Source organism: Oncorhynchus gorbuscha, linkage group LG06, assembly GCF_021184085.1.
Source record: "Oncorhynchus gorbuscha isolate QuinsamMale2020 ecotype Even-year linkage group LG06, OgorEven_v1.0, whole genome shotgun sequence".
Lineage (NCBI taxonomy): Eukaryota > Metazoa > Chordata > Actinopteri > Salmoniformes > Salmonidae > Oncorhynchus > Oncorhynchus gorbuscha.
This window is the reverse complement of record NC_060178.1, coordinates 45,415,882-45,438,756: the sequence shown is the minus strand read 5'-3', so window position 1 is coordinate 45,438,756 and position 22,875 is coordinate 45,415,882. Positions and strand designations below refer to the sequence as shown.

Here is a 22,875-nt window from a genome sequence, read left to right as displayed (position 1 = left end):
CTGGAGTCGAGGGGGTCCCCTACGCCTCAACTCAGCCTAGGCCTGAAATATCAGCCCTGAAATAACACACGCTGGAGTCGTGTGGGTCCCCTACGCCTCAACTCAGCCTAGGCCTGAAATATCAGCCCTGAAATAACACACGCTGGAGTCGAGGGGGTCCCCTACGCCTCAACTCAGCCTAGGCCTGAAATATCAGCCCTGAAATAACACTTGATGCAATTATTTTCCAAGGAAATCTATGTGAGTCAGATAGTGTGGCCAACTTGAGGCTTGATCCAGCATTGCTATAAAAAAAAACAGACAACCTAAATCGAGAAAATCCAGCCCCATAGGCTTTAAAGGGACAATCTGCGATTGTGACATCCATGTTTAGACTTTTAAATGAATGATATGTACCCATTGATTCTTGAAGAATCAAACTTATAAATGCCTCGTGAGCTTAGTTCAACGGTCATACTCCATCAGAACCAACAATATAAGCTTGTTTTACTCCTTTATTTGTAAACAATGTAATTGTAGACAAATACTATAGAGCCTCAAAACATGATTAAAACTATCATTTTGACATCATGGACGGTCAGTCCTTGTATCTATAGCTCTGTCTATGCATTTAAGAGTGTTTACATTTCTCCGGGCCCCATCCCTCTGCTGTTTACTAAAACAGGGGCCTCGTGAGCTCTTTGTTGTCGTTCAAACTGCAGATTGCCCCTTTAAGGAAAGGATGAACATTTATCAGAAAGAGAGAAAGAAGCGGAGGCTGTTTAGAGTAGAATGAGCTTTTCATTATAACAAATGTAGCAGCAGAATTATCTCAGATTCAGTTGCAACTGCCAGAAGTAGATGCTTCAGAAATACAATGAGATCAGAGATTTTGGGAGGTATCTTTCCATGGCTGCTAAGATGTTTTATCACAAAGACAGAAAGTAAGAAAGAAAGAAAGAAAGAAAGAAAGAAAGAAAGAAAGAAAGAAAGAAAGAAAGAAAGAAAGAAAGAAAGAAAGAAAGAAAGAAAGAGAGAGAGAGAGAGAAAAAGATAGACAGAGCGAGAGAGAGAGAGACTGGTATGTGCACAACCTACACAGCATGCAGGCAGGCAGAGCTTAATCTGCATTATTTAACACCTCTCATTAACCTGAGCTCCAATACGGCAGGAATCAATAGCTACGCTGAGCTGAGAAACACAGCTTCAGAGACTGGCTGTGTGTGTGTGTGTGTGTGTGTGTGTGTGTGTGTGTGTGTGTGTGTGTGTGTGTGTGTGTGTGTGTGTGTGTGTGTGTGTGTGTGTGTGTGTGTGTGTGTGTGTGTGTGTGTGTGTGTGTGTGTGTGTGTGTGTGTGTGTGTGTGTGTGTGTGTGTGTGTGTGTGTGTGTGTGTGTGTGTGTGTGTGCGTGTGCGTGTACGTACATGTGTGTGTGTGTACTGCTCATTCCTCTCATCTCTCTCTCCCTCCTCCCCGTCTGTGAAAGATATATGGGGTACAGGGCAAGATATAATTGCAGATGTGGACCGAACACATTTACTGAGAGAACAAACTCATCTAGCCTGGAGAGGGAGACTGCTATTGCACTGATTCTCCTCTGTCTGTGGTGTCACATGTTAAATAGCACACGCTAATCATGCTGCTCTGTGTTTTGTATGAAAACACCCCCCACCCATAGACAGATATGTGATGAATGGGTTGCACTTAATCGGATATCAATATGCCTTGATTATGAATCATGTACAACCTAATGTTATGCAATACTGTAAGTAATAGCATAACATTAGAACAGCACTCACCTGAGACAGTATCTCATTACAGACAGGCCCTTTGGACAGAGTCCAGGCCACATGGTGCACTGTAAGTCACCTTTCAACCTTCATTCACCTGGCTGCAACTCTTAAACCCAAACTCGATGGTGTATTTTCAATAGGGAAAGAGAGAAGGAAACAGACATAGTACTGTATGGGAAAACAGAGGGCAGAGAGAGAAATTGAGAGAAAGATAGCGTGCAAGACTGAGAGAGAGAAACAAGAGAGAGACGAGACAGAGAAAGAGAGAGATAGAGAGAAAGAAATGAAGAAAGAAAGAAATAAAGAAATAAAGAAAGAATGAAAGAAAGAAAGAAAGAATGAAAGAAAGAATGATGATCAAACAATGTAAAGTGCCAGCTCAAATGGACTGGAGAGGAGAGACTCCTGGCTCTGAGATTTTCTCTAGGTCATCAAGCATCTCATCAGGCATCTCGTCAGGCAGGCGTGACCTGTTCCGCAGCGTGCACACACACAGGCACTGTGCCATGCCTCCACACTGGGCCTACAGAGCATTTCACAGCTCTACTTGGGGTTGTCTTTGGTAAAAAGGTAGGGTATAGGCTCCCCTCCGGTGCTTTAATCCCAGCGCCATATGTGCTCACAGAGTGTGCTGCATTGGGGGTTTCCATAGGCAGCGTGGCATGAAGACCCGGTTGCATGAATATGCCAGAGTGATGCTTAGTACCTGACTGTGATGGCTGCTGGGGAAGGGAGGCTGGCTGACTGGATGGCTGCCCCTCCATCTGGGCCCTTGTGCTCTCCATCTCCGCCACCTCCTCTCTCATCCTCCCTTTAGTGTCTTCCTGCTCTGTATGCTACCACAGTGACCATGAAAAGAGCCCTGCATCACTGGGTTGTCAGGTCTATGGTCAGTTCAAGGGCCCTACGCTAGTTTACAAAATTTACAAAAATTAATTTCCAAAGTACTTTAGCAAAGTAATTTGCTGAAGACAACTAAAGGCTAAAATAAAATGTAATCTAAGACAGCTTTGACTAACCCTGTCCAAAACTAATAACTAGCTGCCTATTGGAGTCTCTTCTCTTAGATAAGGTGGGAAAGGTGTTAAACCGTGTGAAAAGTAAAGCTAACAAAGGCCAGGTTCTTTCCGTGCCCTTTGAAAGCAGATTGACATTAAGCTCAGGATTCAGTTTGAAAGTCAAACACACCGTCCTCTTCTGCATTTTTTATTCTCCTTAAACTTCACTGCAGTAAAAAAGTAGAGCCTTCTCTGACCTTGAGGCTAACTTCCAGGTTTTCTTTTGGTGTTCTTTTGATGTGTTTTCTCAGTCGAGACTGACAAAGAGCTAGCAGTCGTAGGGAGGAAGGCAGGGGCTAGGAAAGAACGCACTCGCACGGCGAATGAAGGAATGGAGGGATCTGTCAAAGTCCATCTCTTCAGATTAACCGAAGCAGGGAGGGGGCACTACTCTCTCTCTCTCCCCCCCCCTAAAACAATCCAGTGGATGGAGGGATAAACTGAGGAAGAAGGGAGAAAGGAGAAGGGAGAAGGGGACTGTGTGACCAGAATGCTAGAGGAAATGTCTGAGCTGATGAGGGTCACTTTGTTCCACAGCCAACATTTGGCATCTGGGTTCTCAAGGACTCCACCATGTTCAGGATTTCACTCCAACCAGTCTCCTAAATCATGTCGAATTGAGTACTGTAATTCCGACAGGTTTTCCCCACGTCTCAAGATTGAGAAGAAATACATAGACAGGAAAAGAGGGAGAGAGAGAGAGAGACAGAAAGAGAGAGCGAGGGGGGGGGCAGAGAAAAATAGAGATAAGGAGAACGAAAGAGAGAGAGCGAGAGGAATACATGAGAGGACAGATGCCACCCTCTAAAGAGGCTTCACGCTTTTGCCTGACAACTCATTGTGAAGGAAGGCCTTCACAGGTACCTGCCATCTCTATTTGGTGTGGGAGGGCCGAGTATGAGAGTATGAGAGAATGGATGTATGAATGTTTATGTTTATACGTTTATCCTTTATTCTACTGGCCAATAAATAAGCCTGTATCATAATCCATATCTAATCAACGTGCAGTTAGTGATATGCATAATTTCATCATTAACCCCTGATCCATTATTCTTAACTATAAGACAATTCCACCGATCTATCGATCGCTCCATACGTTGAGTCTGAAAATGCCAACCCTGGAAGTCGTTTGTGCTGACGTCAAAATGGAGGCATTTTACAAGACAAATTCATCAGCGATTTCGATCGTCTCAAACCAATCAGAGTATCAAAGCCAATGACATGATTCTATACATAGACCATAGTAATTACTACCCAGGGTGTAATTGCTTAATATGACCACTAGGGAGCACACCTCTCATGCCCTCTCTTGGTCCTCATGGTGTTATCAGGAAGCATGTTTTCTCCCCATGTACACAAGCCCTGTCAGTGTGATGTTTGAGCTCTCTATACATTGAAGAAACCATATTATAAATTCATAGCCCATAGCACAACAATCATCTTACCAATTTCAGGTAAATGACAGCTTGTCAGTGTCTATACTACAGGTCTTTCTGAAAGGTGTGTACTGACCATGGAGACCGAGTCTGATGCTGTGCTCTCTTACCTTTGTGGGGCCACAGCCCTCCAGGTAGGGTGGTCCCTCCGCTGACAGATATACTGCTAAAGCTTTATTTGCAAGAGAGCACTCGGACCTGGAAAAGAACAGATTGAGCGATTGAGAGGAATTATTTTGTATTTCACCTTATTGACTGAGTGCTATTATATACTGAACAAAAATATAAACGCACCATGCAACAATTTCAAAGATTTTCCTGAGTTACAGTTCATATGAGGAAATCAGTCAATTCAAATCAATTCATTAGGCCCTAATCTATGGATTTCACATGACTGGGAATACAGACATGCATCTGTTGGTCACAGATACCTTAATAAAGGTAGGGGGGTGTGGATCAGAAAACCAGTCATTATCTGGTGTGACCACCATTTGCCTCATGCAGTGTGACACATCTCCTTTGCATAGAGTTGATCAGGCTGTTGATTATGGCCTGTGGAATGTTGTTCTACTCCTGTTCAATGGCTGTGCGAAATTGCTGGATATTGGCGGGAACTGGAACCTGCTGTTGTACACGCCAACCCAGAGCATCCCAAACATGCTCAATCGGTGATATATCTGGTAAGTATGTAGGCCCAAGAAGAATTGGGAGATTTTCAGCTTCCAGGAATTGTGTACAGCTCCTTGCGACATGGGGCTGTGCATTATCATGCTGAAACATGAGGTAATGGTGGTGGATGAATGGCACGACAATGGGCCTCAGGATCTCGTAGCGGTATCTCTGTGCAATCAAATTGCCATCGATAAAATGCAATTGTGTTCATTATCCGTAGGTTATGCCTGCAAATACTATAACCCCACCGCCACCATGGGGCACTCTGTTCACAACGTTGACATCAGGAAACTGCTCGCCCACACAACACCATACATGTTGTCTACGGTTGTGAGGCCGGTTGGACGTACTGCCAAATTCTCTAAAACAAAGTTGGAGGTGGTTTATTGTCGAGAAATGAACATGAAATTCTCTGGCAACAGCTCTGGTGGATATTCCTGCAGTCAGCATGCCAATTGCACGCTCCCTCGAAACATGAGACATCTGTGGCATTGTGCTGTGTGACAAAACTGCACATTTTAGTGTTGCCTTTTACTGTCCCCAGCACAAGGTGCACCTGTGTAATGATCATGCTGTTTAATCAGCTTCTCGATATGCCACACCTGTCAGGTCAATGGATTATCTTTGCAAAAGAGAAATGCTCACAAACAGCAAAGTAAACAAATGTGTGGCCGAAATTTGAAAGAAACAAGCTTTTTTGTGCGTATGGAACATTTCTGGGACCTTTTATTATAACTCATGAAACATGGGACCGACACTTTACATGTTGCGTTTATATTTTGGTTCAGTGTAGATAAATACAGGGTGGCGCTGTTGCTGGTGTGCTCATAAGTAATATTGTGTGAAATTATATAGGCAACTCTTGACTGGCCATGACTTTAACTGCAGCGAAGAGGTATAGCCTATGTACGAATAATAGATGAACATAACTGCAATATTAAATACAAAAGTTCAGCAGGGAAAAGCCTAGAAATAATATGCTTTACCCACTAAGCACAGCCCGACATCTCTTGGATGTCTTTTTTTGTCCTGTCGTCTTTTTTTGCAGGTTGGCATTTATTGGCATGAATCTTGCCCTGGAGGCAGGATTCATGACAATAAACTTTCATCTGCTCTTGTTTTTGGTGCGGCCAAAACAGGCATTGATTTGAACAACTTCCACGTACGTTAATTTTGGGTCAGGTCCAGACCAGATCTGAACCAATCATAGACGTCTATGTTTGGTCCAGACTGGCGTATATTTGGCCCAAGCATAGATGTCTATAACTAGTTCAGATTTGGTCCAGACCGGCATTGATTTGGCCCAAACATAGATATCTATGTTTCACAAGTTTGGACAGCACAGTACCTTAGAACACAGTAGAGTACAGTACATTACAGTACAGTGAATAACAGTAAAGTATAGCACAGTACAGTAAAATACAGCACAATATAGTAGAGCACAACAGTGGACAGTAGAGTAAAGTAAAGTATAGTTCAGTACAGTAGAGTATAGTACAGTGTAATGTACTCTATTTTACCCTCCTTTACTTTAATGTACTCTACTGAAGTATTACATTTTTTATCCCTTTGCCTCCCCAAATTCGTGGTGTCCAATTGGTAGTTACAGTCTTGTCTCATCGCTGCAACTCCCGTACGGACTCGGGAGAGGCGAAGGTCGAGAGCCGCGCGTCCTCCAAATAACAACCCAACCAAGCTGCACTCTTTCTTGACCACTTAACCCGGAAGCCAGTCGCACCAATGTGTCGGAGGAAACACCGCGAACAGGGCGACCATGTCAGCGTGCACTGCGCACGGCCCTTCCACAGGAGTCACTAGTACCCGATGGGACAAGGACATCCCTGCCGGCTAAACCCTGACCCCTAACCCGGACGGCTCTGGGCCAATTGTGCGCCATTTAGCTACTAAGGTAAACAACAACATTTACATTTACATTTAAGTCATTTAGCAGACGCTCTTATCCAGAGCGACTTATCAGTCATAACAACATAAAAACGTTTCTGTAACTTTCTGCTACTGAGAAAGTTATTGTAGGTGAAGTGGTCTGTCGTTTTATTCTGTGTGTATGTCAGAGTTTGAATATCATCGCTGCCGTTTTAGATCTTTTGAAAAAGCTAACAATTGCATGTGACATTTGGGTGCAATAAGAAATACTCAATGTTGCAATCTTCAATTGGATATTACATGAATTAAACAAATATTACATTTTACATTACATTTAAGTCATTTAGCAGACGCTCTTATCCAGAGCGACTTACAAATTGGATATTATTGTGATATGTTTACTTCATAGAGAATATGTGCCATAGAATCAATGAGCGGAACATTTGTATTTTCATTTTGCTTACTGGGTAGTCATTGAATACTGATGTCTATATTATTGAAAAGCATATTCTACAATAAGCAGAATCCTTGTGATTCATTTGTATGCAGAGGAATTAAAAGACAATTCTGGATATTCTTAACTCCATTAATGCAAAAACCAGAATAATTCAAGAGCAGTTATGACTGAGGGAGTAAAGATAACTGCCAGATACTGTAAATGGGAAAATATAATCCGTTTCACTTTCCCCTCAGCTCTATGGTGACACCATACTCTGCAAGTAGAGCTCTGCTCGAGCCCCCTGAGGCGCACGCCGTGTGTAATTAACATCTACATTGTGCCTCGTTTCTCTGTCTTGTCTAAACTCACCTTGGTGTGAAAACAGTTTAACCGCCCTTCTCAGTTTCACCTGTGTCAAAAGTAACGTATTACACTGTGTTTAATTTGCACATCATTTTAGTGTTTACATGGTGTGTCACATAAACCGGATAAAGGGGTGTAGTTATTCCTTCATTATGAAAATTATGTAATATTCCATATTTGTTTTGGAAAGTTTGGACATACAAATCACTCATATTTTTTGTTGTTGAAATTAGTGCATAATCATTTTGATATAGGGAAGACTAAAATAAACTAAATTGGAAAATACCTTAATGTAGTAGTCCAACTAGTAGTGTTTACTGTCAAGTGCGTGTGCTCCGTGGGCAGGAGGGGTTAACCTGGATTAAATGTCCAATTGATGACGTTGGAGAAGTATGGAGATTCGCAACGTTGGGGAGCCCAATAAATTGTGGTGTGGCCTGCTGTCTGAAGGTAGGTAGGGCAAGTAGACTGTGGTGTGAGCAAACATATCCTACCACAGTAGCTGTCTCACCAGCCAGGAGCCCAGCAGTGTCAATGCGACTTCGCCTCTGTTCTCGGAAACAACCCTGTCAAACGTCAGAGAACAGCGGAGAGTTTAACGTTTCAAAAGTCTCGTCTCCCTGCTCAGAGGAATGTAGGATACGTGTGTCGTCACAGCCAAACGAAACTGTGCACTTCGACAACGTTAACAACTTGTAAAGTGGAAAATACAGCACTGCAACGGCGTGGAAGACATTTCTCATAGATGTCCACTCAATTGGAAAGAGGCCTACGGCTAGAGAAGACCAGACTTAATGCGCTGAAACTCGAATTGGGTGAGGAGATTGATGTTGAGAGTCTTGACGGATGCCTGCCCGAGGGGCGGCACGGCGACGTGGAGAAAGGAGCGAAGGTGGCCGAGGAGCAGACAGCGAAGCAGCGCAAAATGACCCGCAGCCCCAAATGCGCCCGCTGTCGGAACCACGGCGTCGTGTCTTGTCTCAAAGGCCACAAACGCTTCTGTCGCTGGCGTGACTGCCAGTGCACAAACTGTATGCTCGTGGTGGAGCGGCAGCGGGTGATGGCTGCGCAAGTCGCCCTGCGGAGACAACAGGCGACAGAGGTGAGCCATGCGGCAGGGACATCCGTATTATACTGGTGGGATAGAATTTAAGAAAGATCATTTTTATATAATCTAGGCCAAAATGCTGTAACCCTGTGAGCACGACCAGCGAAATTAAGGACTATGAAATAACAAATTAATATGCATTGCTATTTTCCTTTAGTGATAATGAAAACAAAAAAAACGATATTTTCCACTTTTACATAAAAACCATAGGCTGTTTTTGCTTAACATTTCTGAATAGTTAATGTTAACATTTTTTCAAATTCAGTTATTCCACTCATAAAACGAATTTGTTTACACAGCATTTTGACATATGAATTATAGGCGTTACACCAGGGAAACTAACATCTCATTATTCTGTAACAAACTAATATATCACATGGCTATGGCTATGACCGTACGCCTACCATGTACAGTACATGCCTGTATTTACTGCTCTCGTGTTTTTAAGACATATTGCTTTAAGTCATTTCGCCATGGGGTTAATGGATACAGTGCTTTCAGAAAGCATTCAAACCCCTTGACTTATTCCATATTTTGTTGTGTTACAAAGTGGGACTAAAATGGATTTAACAGTAATTTTTTTCAATGATCTACACAAAATACTCTACTCTAATGTCAAAGTGGATTGAATCTTTTTTTTCTTCTCACCTATCTACAAACAATACCCCACAATGACAAAGTAAAATACTGTTTTTAGATAATAAAAAATATATATATTGCAAATGAAAGAAATATTCCATTTTCATAATTTTTCACAGCCCTTGGTCAATACTTTGTAGAAGCAGCTGAGATTGCAGCGTCTTGGGTATGTCTGTATCAGTTTTGCTGATCTGTATTTTGGGATTTTCTCCCATTGTTCCTTGCAGATTTTCCTCAAGATCTGTTAAATTAGATGGGGAGCGGCGGTGACCAGCAATCTTCAAGTCTTTCCACAGATTTTCAATGGCCCAACCAAAGCCCTGACTTGAATATTATGTAAATATATTTTAATGTATGTTACTTCTACCCCGTTCCTTTGCAGGGTAAGAAAGTGACCAGGGGAGCAGCCACTCCATTCCGTCGCACCGCTTATCAGCGCTACACCAGAGCACCTAGCATCTTAGCAAAGAGTATCCTAGAGGGTAGGTATCAGTGATAGACCAGATCATCTACTGAAGCACCCCTAGCTAAAAGTAGTCTATCCTACACAAGTGCCTTCAGAAAGTATTCACACCCCTTGAATTACAAAGTGGGTCTAAAATGGATTTAATAGTATTTTTTTCCCCCAACAATCTACACAAAATACACTGTAACGTCAAAGTGGAACAAAATGTATGAACATTTGTAAAAATAAATAAATAAATAAAAATAAACACTAATATATCATGATTAGGTAAGTATTCATCCTCAAATCAAATCAAATGTTACTTGTCACAATGCGCCGATAACAATAGGTGAAACCTACCGTGAAACCAACAAAGCAGTTCAAGAAATAGAGTTAAGAAATGTTTTACTAAATAAACTAAAGTAAAAAAACAAAACAATAACGAGGCTATTTACAGAAGGTACCAGCACCAAGTAAATGTGTGGGGGGTACAGGTTAGTCGTGGTAATTTGTAAAGTGACTATGCATAGATAATACAAAGTTAGTAGCAGTGGTGTAAAATCAAAGGGGCAGAGGGATCAATGTAAATAGTCCAGGTGGCCATTTGTTTAATTGTTTAGCAGTCTTATGGCTTGGGGGTAGACGCTATTAAGGAGCCTTTTGGCCCTAGACCTGGCGCTCCAGTACTGTTTGCCGTGCGGTAGCAGAGGGAACAGTCTATGACTTGGGTGACTGGAGTCTTTTCATTTTTGGGGGGCCTTCCTCTGACAGCGCCTAGTACATAGGTCCTGCATGTCAAGAAGCTTGGCCCCAGGGATGTACTGGGTTGTACGCACTACCCTCTGTAGCACCTTAGGGTCAGATGCCGAGCAGTTGCCATACCAGGCGGTGATGCAACCGGTCAGGATGCTCTCGATGATGCAACTGTAAAACCTTTTGAGGATCTGGGGACCAATGCTAAATCTTTTCAGTCTTCTGAGGGGGAAAGGTGTTGTTGTGCCCTCTACTGTCTGGGTCTGTTTGGACCATGATAGTTCATTGGTGATGTGGACACTAAGGAACTTCAAACTCTCTTCAAACTGGGGGCGGCCTGTCAGGAAGTCCAGGATCCAGTTGCTGAGGGAGGTGTTTAGTCACAGGGTCCTTAGTTTAGTGATGAGCTTAGTGGGTACTATGGTGAACAGAATGCTCGCATACAGTGAGGAGAACAAGTATTTGATACACTGCCGATTTTGAAGGTTACAAAGCATAATCTGTGGATCTGTTGGAGCGGTATGCGAATTGGAATGGGTCTAAGGTTTCCGTCATGATGGTGTTGATGTGAGCCATGACCAGCCTTTCAAAGCACTTCATGGCTACCGACGTGAGTGCTATGTGGCGGTAATCATTTAGGAAGATTACCTCCACTTTCTTGGGCACAACGACTACAGTGATCTGTTTGAAACATGTAGGAATTACAGACTCGGTCAGGGAGAGGTTGAAAATGTAATTGAAGACACTTGCTACTTGGTCCGTGCATGCTTTGAGTGCATGTCCTGGTAACCCGTCTGGCCCACATCGGCTATGGAGAGCGTGATCACACAGTTGTCCGGAACAGGTGGTGCTCTCATGCATGTTTCAGTGTTGCTTGCCTTGAAGCGAGCGTAACAGGCATTCAGTTCATCTGGTAGGCTTGCATCACTGGGTAGCTCTTGGCTGGGTTTCCCTTTATAGTTTTCATGCCTTGCCACATCCGACGAGTGTAAGAGCCAGTTAGTAGGATTCAATCTTAGTCCTATATTGAGGCTTTGCCTGTTTGATGGTTCGTCTGAGGGCATAGCGTCATTTCTTATAATTGTCCGGATTAGTGTCCCGCTCCTTGGAAGTGGCAGCTCTAGCCTTTAGCTCGGTGGGGATGTTGCCTATAATCATGACTTCTGGTTTGGATATGTACGTACAGTCACTGTGGTTGACGATGTCATCTATGCACTTATTGATGAAGCCGGTGACTGAGGTGGTATACTCCTCAATGGCATTGGATGAATCCCGGAACATATTCCAGCCTGTACTAGCAAAACAGTCCTGTAGCGTAGCATCCGCGTCATCTGACCACTTACGTATTGAGCGAGTCACTGGTACTTCCTGCTTTAGTTTTTGCTTGTAAGCAGGAATCAAGAGGATAGAATTATGGTCAGATTTGTGAAATGGAGGGTGAGGAAGAGCTTTGTATGAGTCTGTGTGTGGAGTAAAGATGGTCTAGAGTTTTTTTTCCTCCTCTGGTTGCACGTGACATGCTGCTCGAAATGAGGTCAAATGGATTTAAGTTTGCCTGCATTAAAGTTCCCAGCCAGTTGGAGTGACGCTTTTGGATGAGCATTTTCTTGTTTACTTATGGCCTTATGCAGCTCTTTGAGTGTGTTCTTAGTGTCAGCATCGGTTTGTGGTGGTAAATAGATGGCTACGAATAATATAGATGAGAACTCTCTTGGTAGAGAGTGGGGACTACAGCTTATCATGAGGTATTCTACCTCAGGCGAGCAATACCTCGAGACTTCTTTAATATTTGGCATCGCGCACCAGCAGTTATTGACAAATAGACACACACCCCTGCCCCTCGTCTTATGAGACATAGCTGCTCTGTCCTGCCGATGCATGGAGAAGCCAGCCAGCTTTATATTATCCGTGCTGTCGTTTAGCCACGTCTTGTGGAGACATAAGATATTACAGTTGTTTATGTACCGTTGGTAGGATAGTGTTAATCGTAGATCGTCCAGTTTGTTTTCCAACTGCACGTTGGCCAATAATACAGAGGGTAGTGGTGATTTACCTACTCGTCTGCAAATTCTTACAAGGCACCATACCTCTTCATGCAGATAACAGGGATTCGGGCCTTGTCTCGTTAAAGCAGTATATCCTTCGCGTCAGACTTATGAGTTACAAACAATGCGACAAAACAAACAAAATAGCACAGTTGGGTCAATACATGTTAAAATCCCCTTTGGCATCGATTACAGCGGTGAGTCTTTCTGGGTAAGTCTACGTGCTTTCCACACTGGGATTTCGTGTGAAGTCCCTGAGCGGGTTCCTTCCTCTCTGGCAACTGAGTTTGGAAGGATACCTGTATTTTTTGTAGTGACTGGGTGTATTGATGCTCCATCTAAAGTGTAATGAATAACGTCATGCTCAAAATGAATATTCAATGTCTTTTATCTGTATTTTCTTTTACCCATCTACCAATAGGTACCTTTCTTTGCGAGGCATTGGAAAACCTCCCTGGTCTTTGTGGTTGAATCTGTGTTTTAAATTCACTGTTTGACTGAGAGGCCTTACAGATACTTGTATGTGTGGGGTGCAGAGATGAGGTAGTCATTCAAAAATTATGTAACCTTTTACTGCAGTGGGCTAAATCAGGTTCACACATAGTGTTTCTTGGTAGTCTTAAACAAATCTGTTTTGAAATAGAAGTATACACCACACACACATGGTTATGGGCTTAAACAAAATAACACACCTGTATCATATAGAGATGTATTACATTTTGAGTTTGCATCCCAACATTACACTGTTTACCACAGCATTGTTGATTACTCGTTTCTGATTGGATAGGAATGCATTCTAGAATGGACATTAAAATCCGATAACGGGACAGTTGGAAAATATATCAGGACAACTTGCAATCATGGCCCAATAATATACGCCGACACATGCAGACCGTACTTGCTGCAAAGTTACAGAAAGCTAAACCAACAACTACACAAATGGAAATAGGTTACATTGTAAACGCAGGTCCAATAAGATAAGAACATAGCTAGCTAGCAAAGGTTTGTTTTTTGCAGAGACATGTTCATTTCTCCTGTCCCCCTCCACCGCTAAAGCTGTCAAATCCTTCCACGTTTCAGGTTTTACCAGCTGTTTTTAGCAACTGATTTTTGAATTTGGTTTTCATATTGGCAGGTTTGCTAGCACCAAACTATTTAGCTATTTTCTTGCCTAGTGTTTGATATGCAACGCAATATCCTCGTAATTAACAGTCAGTATTGACGAGTGTCCGGACAAGGAGGCAAAGCAAAAGCAAAATCAGGCATTATCAGCTCATTGTTATGGATGTATCCAAATGAATGTGAATATAAAACAGCTAATTTGCTGTTATTCTGGCTGCAGAGGTCGTGAATGTGTTAGCCGTAGCTAGCTGGTTAGCTAGCAAGCAGGGGATACGAATGTATCCAGCGACCATGGCAACGGACGATAAAGAACGACCGGGTCGCGTCAATAAATAACTAACCAATCGCTGGTTAGCTAGCAAGCAGGGGATTCGAATGTATCCAGCGACCATGGCAACGGACGATAAGGAACGACAGGGTCGCGTCAATAAATATCGAACCAATCGCTGGTTAGCTAGCAAGCAGGGGATACGAATGTATCCAGCGACCATGGCAACGGACGATAACGAACGACCGGGTCGCGTCAATAAATAACGAACCAATCGCTGGTTAGCTAGCAAGCAGGGGATACGAATGTATCCAGCGACCATGGCAACGGACGATAACGAACGACCGGGTCGCGTCAATAAATATCGAACCAATCGAACATGTGACTGGGTCGTGTCTCTAGCAACCAAAAGATGAGAAAGTATGAATGAGCTTTTTTTTTTAAATGAAAATATCAACAAACAAAAATGTCATTTCTACCGGTAAATATGTGCTTATCGTTGTTTTCTTTGTCAACTGTGGTATAAGTGGGATAAAAGCCTCCGTTCTGGAAAAATGAACTCGACTCTCTCGTTCGGATGTATCGTCCATTATTTCCAAGGTAATGTACAGAACGGAGGCGATGAGCCCTTAGTTATATAAAATACACCACTGAAGATTGAACTATGACACTATCTGACATATAAACACCAGATAAAAATATATATATATATATATATATATTATGAAAGTACAGAGTGAGTCCTTGCAACTTTTTATATAACTAGTTAAACACATTTTTACTCCTGAACTTTAGGCTTGCAATAACTAAGGGGTTGAATACTTATTGGCTCAAGACATTTCAGCTTTTAAAAAACGATTCATTTGTAGACACTTCAATTGAATTCCACTTTGACTTTATGTGTAGGCCAGTGACAAAAAAAACCTAAATGTAATCCATTTTAAATTCAGGCTGTAGCACAAGAAAATGTGAAAAAAACGTTAAGGGGTGTAAATACTTTATGAAGGCACTGTAGATTAGAGGATGAAGCTTCATTAGCATCTAGCTCATTACCCCATCTCCTGTCCCAGACCAGACAGTGGGCTACACCACACGGGATAAGTCAGTAATTACACTGCCTGTTTCGTCTATAGGGACTAGATCTGTTTGTATTTTATTTATGGTAATTACAATTATGCAAATGGAGGTTATGGAATTACAAGCTGTGTTTACCAGCGAGCGGCTGGGAGACAAAATGATGAGGTCATGTTACCTCTACGTTCCCCTGAGTAAGCACATGAACATGTACACACACTACAGCAATGTCATCACAGCTGTGTTTAGAGCATCTACTTTGGCTTTATGAATTTCAACTTAATTTACCTAAATAAAGTTGGTCAATTAATGTGTTCATTGTTTAACTTCCTATTTGGTAGATTTAAGTTATTATAGTGAAACAGACTGTGTTCTCAAGGTAATCATTATACAACTTAATGACATCAGTGTTGTACATTACCCAATAGGGTACAAACTCCCTATGGCGGAGGACGGCCCCTGGTCCAAGCGACGTCACTTCCCCTCTGTCAGTGCCAGGATGAGGAAGAGGAGGGCGTTTGCTGATAAGGAGCTGGAGAGTGTGATGCTGGAGAGAGAGCTGAGACAGAGAGAGCTGGAGGACATATCAGGTCTCACCCTGCTTCACCCCTCGGCCCTGGCAGTGATGCCCGCCTCCCCCCACCACTGCTGCCCACACAAGGACCATGGGGCATCCACCTACGTGCCTGTGTACAAATACAAACCGGGCCCTGTGCTGTATGAGTGTGACTTCCACTGTTACCAGGAAGAGCTCAAGGCCAGATCAGCAGAAAGCGGTTATAATTATGGTCAGTTCATGTCAAAGTGTAACTCTAACTCTGGGGTTCTGGAACACATGGAGCAAGCCAGGGAGAGAGCACTGGAGAGCTGGGAGTGCTCCAGGAAGAGGGAGAGCTGTCGAGAGCCGGTACCCGTGCCCTTACTACAACTACAACAGCGGGGGAGTAGTTATTCTGAAGGCTCAGCTGATCTGGACAAGGATAAGGCCGTGCCAAAATGGGTCAAAGACGATGCAACCGTTCCAATGGCCATCATGCCAAAAATAGCCATCACACACTCTGACTCTCCCTCTGAACCAAAGCATATGTTTCAGGGAGCGGTAGAACCCTACAGACCCAGCAGGTTCCCAGAGCCTCACTTCCTCACACCCAGGGACTGGTCAGCAGGTGGGATTAGGCATCAGGACAGGCCTCGGATCAACTCAATGAAACCCGCAGTGGTGAAGCGGCCATTACCGTTCTCAGTAGAGTCATTGCTTAGGGCCTGAGGAACTCGTGTCCATAAGTGCATTTTCTAACAACATTGGTTACTGTAAAATACATAACTAGTGAAATAATGTATTTAAGAAAATAAGTGTACCCAAATCTATGTCAGTATTTAGTTTTAAAAAATGTGCTCAGCATTTTTCAAAGGATTGTAAGACAGTATTTTTAGAGCGCAAGGTACATGTATACAGTGGGATCCAAAATAAATGACACCCTTGATAAAGATGAGCAATAATGACTGTTGTATCAAGTAAATAATAAAGATTCTCTGCTATAATGTGCAGTGGCTTCAGGAAGTGTTCATACCCCTGGACGTTTTCACACTTTCTTGTGTTGCAGCCTGAATTCAAAATGGATTTAATTGTTGTTGTTTTTCTCACCCAACACCCCATAATAACAAATATTTTTTGTTTGTTTGACCAAATACAGAAATATCTCATTTAAATAAGTATTCACACGCTATGACACTCCAAATTGAGCTCAGGTGCATCCAATTTCCTTTGGTCATCCTTGAGATGTCGCCACAACTTGATTGGAGTCCACCTGTGGCCAGTTCAATTGTTTGGACATGATTTTAGAAAGAAACACATCTGTCTAAGTTCCACAGTTGACAGTCTATGTCAGAGCAGAAACTATACTATGAAGTCCAAGGAACTGTCCGTAGATCTCCTAAATATAATTGTGTTGAGGCATATACAGTACCTGGGAAGAGTGTAAAAACCATTTCTAGAGTGTTGAAAAGTTTTCAAGAGCACAGTGATGACCAACAACCCATTGACCACTCGGACAGAACTGCATAGGTCCTTGGCTGACATGGAAGAACCTGCCAGAAGGACAACCATCTCTACAGCACTTAACCAATCTGGGCATTATGGGAGAGTGGCCAGACGGAAGCCAATCCTGATATAAAAGAAACATGACAGCAGGCCTGGAGTTTGCAAAAAAGGCACGTGATTCTGTGGTCTGATGAGACTATTTGGCCTGAATGCAAAGTGCTATTGTCTGGAGAAAACCAGGCACAGCTCATCACCTGTTTAACATGGCAGCATCATGCTATGGGGATGCTTTTCAGCAGCAGGGAATGGGAGACTGGGAAGGATAGAGGGAACAATAAATGGAGCCAAATACAGGCAAATCCTTGACGACAACCTGCTTCAGAGTGCAAACAACCTGGGGGCGTACATTTATTTTCAAACCGTACAATAATCCCAAGCATACAGCCAAAGCAACGTTGGAATGGCTTCAGAACAAGAATGTGAAAGTCCTTAAGTGGCCCAACCAAAGCCCAGATTTGAATCCCATTGAGAATCTTGAAGATAGCCGTTTACCACCCTCCCCTTCTAATTGAACAAAGCTTGAGAAAATCTGCAAGGAAGAATGGGAGAAAATCGTTTGTTTCGAATCACAGTATCCACACTGCCTGCTCCGGTCCTCCCTCTCAGGGCTAACACTGTCAAAATAAACTCTGTGGTGTTCAAAAATCCCTTTAATTCTAAAGAAAACTAACATAGAAAGGAGGACATGGGGAGGCAGGTGGCCTGCAGCTCTGAGAGAGAAAGAACATTAGAAACCAAAGAGAAACACCTCCAAGCCTGTTCAACACTTTTCTAGTCCCCTATATACATGTTATAAAATATATGAATACAAAAACAATTGCCTCATTCCATGCCTTTGTTCAAACATAGAACACACACACACACACACACACACACACACACACACACACACACACACACACACACACACACACACACACACACACACACACACACACACACACACACACACTCAGATCAGACAGAGACAGAGAGACAGGATGGGGAGGGGCTGGTGCCAGCAATACCTACCCAGCAAACCAACATTTTTTTCTACTGTATGAATGTTCCCTGAACATTCATTATGTTGCGGCAAATGTTCTCCTAACACAAAAACTATCCAGTTGTCTATATGATTATAGATTGTATATAAAACATTCGCCTGATGTAGCAAGAACCTTCCCAGAACGTTGCTCTCACATTTTGTTGTGGCGGTATGCTATAAAAACATTACTGGTACATTGTGTTATTACATTACCTGGAAGACTAATGAGAACATTTGGGCAATGTTCTGTGGTGGTTGATACAGATGTCGTGCACAACCTTCCAAGGATATTTCGTTTAAACATTTTCTGAAAGAAATGTTGGGATTTTATCATCCTATTGTTAGACAAAGCCCTAACTACAACTAGAATCTTGGGAATCTTCGCTAATGTTCTGTGAATGTCCCAGGTTTGCTGGGTAGGCAACATACGCTGTTCTTTATGCTACGCCAAGCTTGTCGCTACTTGGGTTTGTTTCAACCCGCAGCTGATCTGCATCCTTCACTATGTTTTCTTTCTTTCTCGCTTTCTTGTCCTCCATTGTAACCTGGGCGATATGAAAGCCAGATAGTTTTGACAACTCTGGACTGTGTGGCGTCAACCGTGCGGCGATAGCACACTGCTCCGGTCTTTGTGCGTCGCTCACTATCTCAGCACATCTCGGAATGCAGAAAGATAGGCCTTTCCCTCTCTTTTCTCTCGCAGGCCTTTCATAGACAGTAGGCTCTGCACTGAAGAGAGAGAGGTGTGCCCACCAGTGCCAATGACAGACAGAACAGAAGAACGTGGTGTCTGTGTCTTTAATTTAGTCTATCAATGTGGATTTAGCAATATTAAGATGTTGCGGAGGGCAGAAATGACCATTCTCACCGTAGTAGTTAAACACAAGCAACCCTCACTAAGGGAGATAATGACTTGTGTAAAGAATATAATACATGGGATATAAATCAATTTTTCCCCTCGCAAAGAGGAAGATCCAATCATTCATCCCCACATTCCATTTTGGGGCATCTTTAGATCGGCTAGAATGGTGTGATGTGGGTTTAATAGATTGTGACTTCACTCAGAATGCTAGTCGTGTCCCATTTCTCATTAGGATTGTGTGGGGCAGAAATATTAGCCATATTGTTCCCTGTCTGCTCTTTGGAAACGTCTGAATCGGCTTCCTATCGGCAGTTTATTTAAAAAAATCTTTGTTTGGCCTGGGTCGTGCGTGCGTGCGTGCGTGCGGCCAGTATCTGACAGAGCAGTTCGATGCTGTTTTAAACACAATCCGATTCATAACAGCTCTACAAAACAGCTTCAACCTCCAGTCTTTTGTCACCCACCTTTTGGGCTGCTTTCAGATCCCTCCGCCCGCTTATACCTCTTTTCCATTTGAGCCATATTCATTTCAGAGAGATGGTTTTAAAAAGCTTGCTTTGGCCCTCAAGCTCTGCTTCCTTTACTAAACACACCACTGCTTGGCTTGTAGCAGACCCTGACCAATCTGTTATTTCAAACCCAGACCAAGCCTCTCTCCAACCCCAACCTCAACCTCACAACTGCCACAGGTTTACTTACTCTGCTGGCCTAGCGCAGTGCCTAGCATGAAGCCACCGGCCCGCAATGTTAGTGTAATGTATATAGTAGTGTCTGAGATCCCCTGACAGGTCATGAGCAACGATTAGTATCAGAGACAACATGGAGGCTCTTTGATCCAGCTCCTCGGATTTTCTGGATTCTGCCCTGTTCATGAGTTTGACAGGCAGGCAGGCTCACGCCCCGGAAGGTCCCGGAGCCCTGGCTGTCCCAGTTCAAGAACTCTGTCCCTCTACCTCAACCCTCTCCCTCTGCTAGGAGTGCTATCCCTCACAGTGTGGGCGGGCTGGACAGTGACCACTCGTACTTCACCCTCTGAGCCCAGTTAAATAAAGGCCAGTTGTATGGAGTCACGTGCCTTAGAATATACCAAGACCAGTTAAAAACTGAAGGTACTCCAATGCAACACAATACAGTATACACGATGTGTTGCACAGTAAAGTGAGCCAAAGTAACGGCACAGTAGAAGAAGCAAAGTGGGTCAGTATAACAACACACTGTAACAGACACAGAAACTAGTGAATAAAACAGTATTTCTCAGGACAATTTTTTTCTCTCACTTAGGATCAAGCGGAAACAGGACTGTCCTTCTCTGATCTCGACTTCGAGCCTCTCCTAAATATACACTTTCTGGTTTGGTCTAACCACCCCACATAACACTTACAGAAGCACAAACACAAGCACTTAGTAATGGACAGGCTGTGTAACTGAGACAGCCTTGGCGCAATAGACATTTCACAGCTTTAAAAACATATTTGAAACCGTCCATATAGAGTTCTCTCTTGTCTCTCCCCACATACATCTACCTGCTTGGGGATTTTCCATCCATCCACTTGGGTTGAGTGGGCAACTCCCCCCTCTGCCACTCTCTTCCCTGGCCAAGTGAACAGCTAACAGCCCCTGGCACCCACAGTTGCAGCTGTGCAGCGATACTGTTACCTTCACTTGGCCACTGGAGCTCTACCTCTGCGATATTACAAACCACACCGCAACCTCTCCTCTGTCAGCCTGCCTCAGCCCCTTTCAGCCGCACAGGCCAACAGGACCGAGGGCTACATAGAAGCTGCTGGGTCATGTGCAGTTATGAAGGTAACAATTATGATTATGGTTGATGGTGATGATGATGCATTGTCATTTGGCGCCAGTGAACTTCACCTTCATCTCATTTCGTGATAGGGTTAAATCACCTCTCTATCACCAGATACAGTGACACACCACTTGTGACTCAGGGGCGTACCATTTGCATCCTAAATTGATCACTGCGACACGGAGGTGAGAGGATCTCTGTCTTATCCCCACCGCAGTGCTCTCGGTTTAACTTCATAGTCCATCCCAGCCTCAACCCTCACCCCCTTCACCCTCCATGCCAGGGCAGAGACATGACAGCATAGCCAGTTCAATACTTTTTATTGGCAGAGGGTGCCAGTTGTAACAGTCCTGAAAAAAGCCTTGATCCTCCACCCTGTGAACCATTAGCGCTGTATTTACCCAGCCTGGTTCTGATTCTACCTCCAGAGTAACCCACACCAACAACATGCCTAACATATTCCCAAACCCGGTAAGGCAATCCACCACAATGTTATTTGGGTCTCCGTCTGTAAAGCTCAGACGCTGACTTATTGGCACACTCTTAAGAATGATTGATTACCACGGGGACCAATCTCGTAAAAGGGGAAAAGTGGAGGGTTATTGACATATAAAACTATGTTTTGATGTCGGGTTACGAGACCTCTGGGGAATAACAGCTGGCAGAAGCTGAGAGCTAGAAGGGTGGGGTGCTGGAGCAAGGCAAGATGGCAAGATGTAATATTGTATGAGAAAATGTGCTGTATGTGACTGACTGGAAGGCGCCACAAGATTGTGTTAGCCCGCTGAGCTAAAGCCTAGTCATTAGTGCATTAAGCAGCTGGCCCTCACCTTCCAATAACATCAGCTGTTTAAAAGCTATTTAGGGTTACAGACGTACTGTAGCTAACCATAGTTTACATAGCTAACCATCCACCTTGATCCACACACAAAGAGCGCCAGCAGAGAGAGCGTAATACCTGTGAGTGGTTAGAGTCTGGAATACAATTTACTCTAATAGCTGTGGCAATATATAGTGTCAATAAAAGGCTGCTCTTATCCATCTCAGGTTTCCATGCAGCATATGTTAGGATAATTCACAGGGATCAAACAGGCCTCCCTATTCCAGTCCTGTGTTTTGACTGGAGATCAATGTACCGGATGATGAGGTGAATGAAGCCTGTCCGTTTTTGACTTGAATTCTAAGGTCCCTATAGGTATCAAACAAACATTTGATAAAATATTGAATTTGGCTTCCTTCTTTTCATTCTGTCATTTAGTTTAGTATTGTAGCATAACCACAATGTTCCATCCTCAGTTTTCTCCTATCGCAGCCATTAAACTATGTAACTGTTTTATACTTACCATTTGCCTCATGGTGAAATCCCTGAGCAGTTTCCTTCCTCTCTGGCAACTGAATTAGGAAGGATGCCTGTATCTTTGTAGTGACTGGGTGTATTGACACTCCATCCAAAGTGTAACTGGTAACTTTACCATGCGCAAAGGAATATTCAGTGTCTGGTTTTATTTATTTTCACCCATCTATCAATAGGTGCCCTTCTTTGCGAGGCATTAGATCTTTGTGGTTTAATTTGTGCTTGAAATCCACTTCTCGACTGAGGTACTTTACAGATAATTGTATGTGTGGGATGTAGAGATGGGGAAGTCATTAAAAAATAATGTTAACCACTATTATTGCACACAGAGTCCATGCAACTTATTATATGACTTGTTAACTACATGTTTACTCCTGAACTTATTTAGGCTTGCCATAACAAAGGGGTTGAATACTGAGTGACTCAAGACATTTCAGTTTTTAATTTTTAATTCATTTGAACCGGTACAGTTAACTTCAGATGAGTCCAGGTCGTAGAGCAAAACGTAGAACACCATCGGGTGTGTGAGAGCCTCCTCTTTTCCATATCAGTTTGTAGCCCAAACAGTTCAGACGCCACAGACGTTTTCGTGAGAAGACCAATTTTCGGAATGTCTCCTGTTCTGAGAAACAGCGCTGCAGTTCTGCCTCTTT

The 22,875-nt window shown here is 43.2% G+C and overlaps 1 protein-coding gene across 1 annotated transcript; it reads left to right on the top strand.

The window, feature by feature from the left end:
• Positions 1-8,023: 8,023 nt before the first annotated feature.
• Positions 8,024-16,568, top strand: LOC124037154. Its single transcript, XM_046351818.1, has 3 exons — positions 8,024-8,725; positions 9,753-9,852; positions 15,506-16,568. Exons 1-3 carry the CDS (start codon positions 8,369-8,371, stop codon positions 16,342-16,344), a joined length of 1,296 nt encoding a protein of 431 aa, XP_046207774.1. The 5' UTR covers positions 8,024-8,368; the 3' UTR covers positions 16,345-16,568.
• The last annotated feature ends 6,307 nt before the right edge of the window (positions 16,569-22,875 follow it).

Excerpts from the sequence above, each read along its gene's own strand:
- LOC124037154 (XM_046351818.1), top strand. The coding sequence starts at position 8,369 with ATGTCCACTCAATTGGAAAGAGGCCTACGGCTAGAGAAGACCAGACTT. Across the intron at positions 8,726-9,752 it reads GGAGACAACAGGCGACAGAG|GGTAAGAAAGTGACCAGGGG; the intron begins GTGAGCCATGCG and ends GTTCCTTTGCAG. Across the intron at positions 9,853-15,505 it reads AGCAAAGAGTATCCTAGAGG|GGTACAAACTCCCTATGGCG; the intron begins GTAGGTATCAGT and ends ATTACCCAATAG.